General features: G+C 38.8%; 1 protein-coding gene across 1 annotated transcript; it reads left to right on the top strand.

The window, feature by feature from the left end:
- The first annotated feature begins 265 nt into the window (after positions 1-265).
- Positions 266-2,203, top strand: tmem230b (transmembrane protein 230b). Its single transcript, XM_018668266.2, has 3 exons — positions 266-643; positions 1,577-1,699; positions 1,804-2,203. The coding sequence occupies exons 1-3, from the start codon at positions 548-550 to the stop codon at positions 1,942-1,944; spliced, it is 360 nt and encodes a 119-aa protein (XP_018523782.1). The 5' UTR covers positions 266-547; the 3' UTR covers positions 1,945-2,203.
- The last annotated feature ends 1,403 nt before the right edge of the window (positions 2,204-3,606 follow it).

Below are 3,606 nucleotides of genomic sequence, written 5' to 3' on the forward strand. Positions count from 1 at the left end.
CAGGAAATGAAAATCCACACAAAGAGATGAATCCTGACACCAGAGTGTCGGTCTGCGACTCGACGGCGCCCTCTTGTGGCGGCCGTGGAGCTGCGCAAATCACCGTTAGGAAAACAACTCCTCGGAATAAAATAGATGGACAACTTTGGATTTATAAAATTCCCTTAAAGCGATTCTGAGCTTGCGTACCACTCATAACATTTAATCTTGGAATCACGCTGAATTGAGATTTCCTCAATATCCGATCACGCGCTTCGGTGTGCGCAAGCGCAGAGCAGGTAGATGGGGTTTGAAAACAAGGAAGATCCATGTTAGGAGATTGTAAACAGGCAACGCCTCACTTCTTTCTCTTCTAAAGCCTTGTTTTAGGCAATAGTTGCGGTCCTACATCAGATCAGGTGTTACATTTTACCTTACTCTGACACTGGCATGATCTGGATGATGGCTACAGTGTCGTTAATGCTTCTGTAGCCCAGCTGCTGCTTCTGTCTCATTGAAACACCGAAAACAAAACTGTTAGCAGACTGCGGAGCAGCAGGAAAATAAGATGCCTGCTCGTAACGTTGTGTCCAACGGGATGCCAAACAGCAAAGTTAGGTACTCCAGGCTAGCCACTGATGATGACGGCTACATTGACTTACAGGTAAGACAGGTAGCATAATGCTAGGACAGCCCACTTGTTGTTATGTTATATTGTGTCATAATGATCCATGTTTGATGAAGAGAGGGTCTGTAAAATTCCAGGAATCATAATCTTATTTATATCTTATATAATTAGGTTTTAACCAACTTATTATCAGCATTGACTGAGGGTCATAGTTCACTCACTACTAAAAGTGAACTTCATAACAGAAATTCCGTATTCATAATGATAAATGATAACCTTAAAGGGGCACTTCACTGAAGTAGTGTTGCTCTTCTATAACACTGGAGGACTTGCGAGAAACAGATTTAAAGGAAGAGACTGATATTTCCTGACTCTTCCTTGTATGAGTCAAAAACATGTGATCATCATTTCCCACAGTGCAGCTCAATATAGGTATTAGTGAATGTCCAAGTCATTCAAATTCCATGCCCTCAATTTCTAACATGTTTTTTTTCCTATTATAAATTTGTTCCAAGACCCAAGCTGAGATAACCCTAATCACGTCACCAGGGTTATTATCTCACAGACCACATTATATGAGTGTTTTCATCTTTTCATTTGCTAATATTAGTTGGGATGACTAGTAAAGACATTTGTGTGTAAAATTTGTGGGTTTACCCTTTAAATCAGCACAAATAACTATGCCATGACCATTAGGTTGACCCCAGTATTTACTGCAATGCACAACCAAGATATTTACCTCTTCAAATACATGACGTTAATGTGAGTTTCATGGCTAATAAAGTCAACTCCCTTTGACAGGAAACTTCTGTCACTGAGTCATGGCCTTTGTTGTTTCCAAGCTCCAGTACATAATGATCCAGACTAATTTTGCCTGTCCAGTATATGAGTGGGAAAACAGGCAGTGCTCTGCAAAGCCTGCTGTGTCTGAGAAAAGTGTTTTAATTAAATATTTCTCGTCCTCTACAGTTCAAAAAGAGCCCACCCAAAGTCCCATACAAAGCCATAGCACTAGCCACAGTCCTCTTCCTAATCGGCTCTCTGTTAATCATCATTGGCGCCCTTCTCCTGGCTGGATACTTTGGAGTCACTGTGAGTACTTTGTCAAGGCACCAAGTTTTTTTTTAAACAGCAGAACAAGCAATGTATTTATCTATTTACCTGAATATATGTCTTAAATGTTTCCTCTTTTTCAGCACACAGACCGAACCGTGCCTGTCCTTATCATTGGGATCCTCGTCTTCCTGCCTGGAATTTACCACTTACGGATAGCTTATTATGCGTCCAAGGGCTACCCAGGATACTCCTATGATGATATTCCAGACTTTGATGACTGACCCATACTGTAGCTTCAGCCAGAGTCCTGCTGTGCTCATATGCGCTCATATACACAATTGCTTGTGTTCAACTTCAGGCAGTGATACCTTTAAAGAAAATTAGAAGACAATAGTAAATGACAATGATATTCTGACAGATTTTAATGCCTAGGTAGTAAATGCCAGTCTGCTGTTGTGAAGCCATGTCAGTATCAGATATTGCTTGATTTGTATATTTGTTTTGTTAACCTGATTAATTAATAAAACTATGATTTGATGAGTCTTTTTCATGTTATTATTCTTAGACCATTTATACTCAGAATGACACTGACATTACTTAACCATCATCTTTATTTAATTCATGTAAAATTTTAGATTTTAAACAATGCTCTTTGATTAACAGGAACTACACAGGCTCACTATGTCACATCAATAACTTAACACTGAGTTGATGTACAGTGCAGCACTTTTTAGCTGATAATGTGGTTTGTAGATGAATTCAATCAATGTGGCAAGCTATGCACTAAAACAGGACTGATAATTGTAGTCACGGGGAGTAATTTTCATACCAAGTAAAAGTGAAATTGTATTCAGAGGGTGATCCATCCATAGAGGTAGAGAAAATTCATGAAAACTGGCACATAATGAATGGATTTACAGCACTATTCAGCAAATACTTCAGGCTGTACACACCAGGCTAAGTGATATCTCTGCATCCTACATCATGTTGTATATCCTGTCAGGCAGGTAACAGATATTTAATAAAAGGCTGATGTGATATGATCAGTGTACTGTATAACATGATTTGCCTTACCCTCTACTTAATTCTTCCTGACTGTGCAGAGTTGGTCTTTCTTGGAGGATTTCATGTGATTAATGCCAATCCTTTGATCTCCATATGGTGCACCTGGCTTGTTAGAGTAAACTCTTGTCAAACAGGGAAGCACACACGCAATTAAGACCTGGCATCCTGTTAACCTGCGTCAAAAACCTTTCCTCCTCTAATCACCGCTATCAACTCATCAATTTTGGTGCAATTTGAAAATATGTCAGTGAAAGGCAAGGCTACCACCTCAATTTCCTATGCAGGATAATGTCATATGTAAAACATCTTGCCAGTAAAAGTTGTGCGTGTATTATCCTTTCAGATGTGAGGCAACCAGCTGTGTTAGTGGATGCTTTTAAGGATAATACTTTAGTGTTCCCTCTGTTTTTCTTGCTACTAACTGTACACACCCAGTCAGCAACCAACCACAAACTACCTGGTCTTATATCAGATCAAACACTTAACATCAGCTTTGAAATGTGTTTCTGAGACCTGCTGGCCTTCACTTACATAAAAAAACACACAGAAAACACAGAGATAGGCTGCACTGTTCCTGTTATCTCTGTCTCTCTTTTAATGCCTCAGCCATTTATCATTGAACAATTCAGTAACTGTAACTATACAAGCAGATGCTATGTACAAAAAGAATTACTGTTAAGAACTAATTTTACATAAAAACCATAAAACCTACATAGTGACATATGAGATAATTATTAAGAAACACTACAGCTGTTGAGCACACACACATATTAAGACTTGCACACAGAGATATAGTAAGTGTGGAGTAATAATCCAGGGATATTATAGTAATTTAAATGTGTGTAACCACAGCTGAGATCATATTACTTTCTAATCCT

The sequence above is a fragment of the Lates calcarifer genome, linkage group LG13 (assembly GCF_001640805.2).
Source record: "Lates calcarifer isolate ASB-BC8 linkage group LG13, TLL_Latcal_v3, whole genome shotgun sequence".
In the NCBI taxonomy this organism is placed as follows: domain Eukaryota; kingdom Metazoa; phylum Chordata; class Actinopteri; family Centropomidae; genus Lates; species Lates calcarifer.

Excerpts from the sequence above, each read along its gene's own strand:
- tmem230b (XM_018668266.2), top strand. The coding sequence starts at position 548 with ATGCCTGCTCGTAACGTTGTGTCCAACGGGATGCCAAACAGCAAAGTT. Across the intron at positions 644-1,576 it reads ACGGCTACATTGACTTACAG|TTCAAAAAGAGCCCACCCAA; the intron begins GTAAGACAGGTA and ends CGTCCTCTACAG. Across the intron at positions 1,700-1,803 it reads CTGGATACTTTGGAGTCACT|CACACAGACCGAACCGTGCC; the intron begins GTGAGTACTTTG and ends CCTCTTTTTCAG.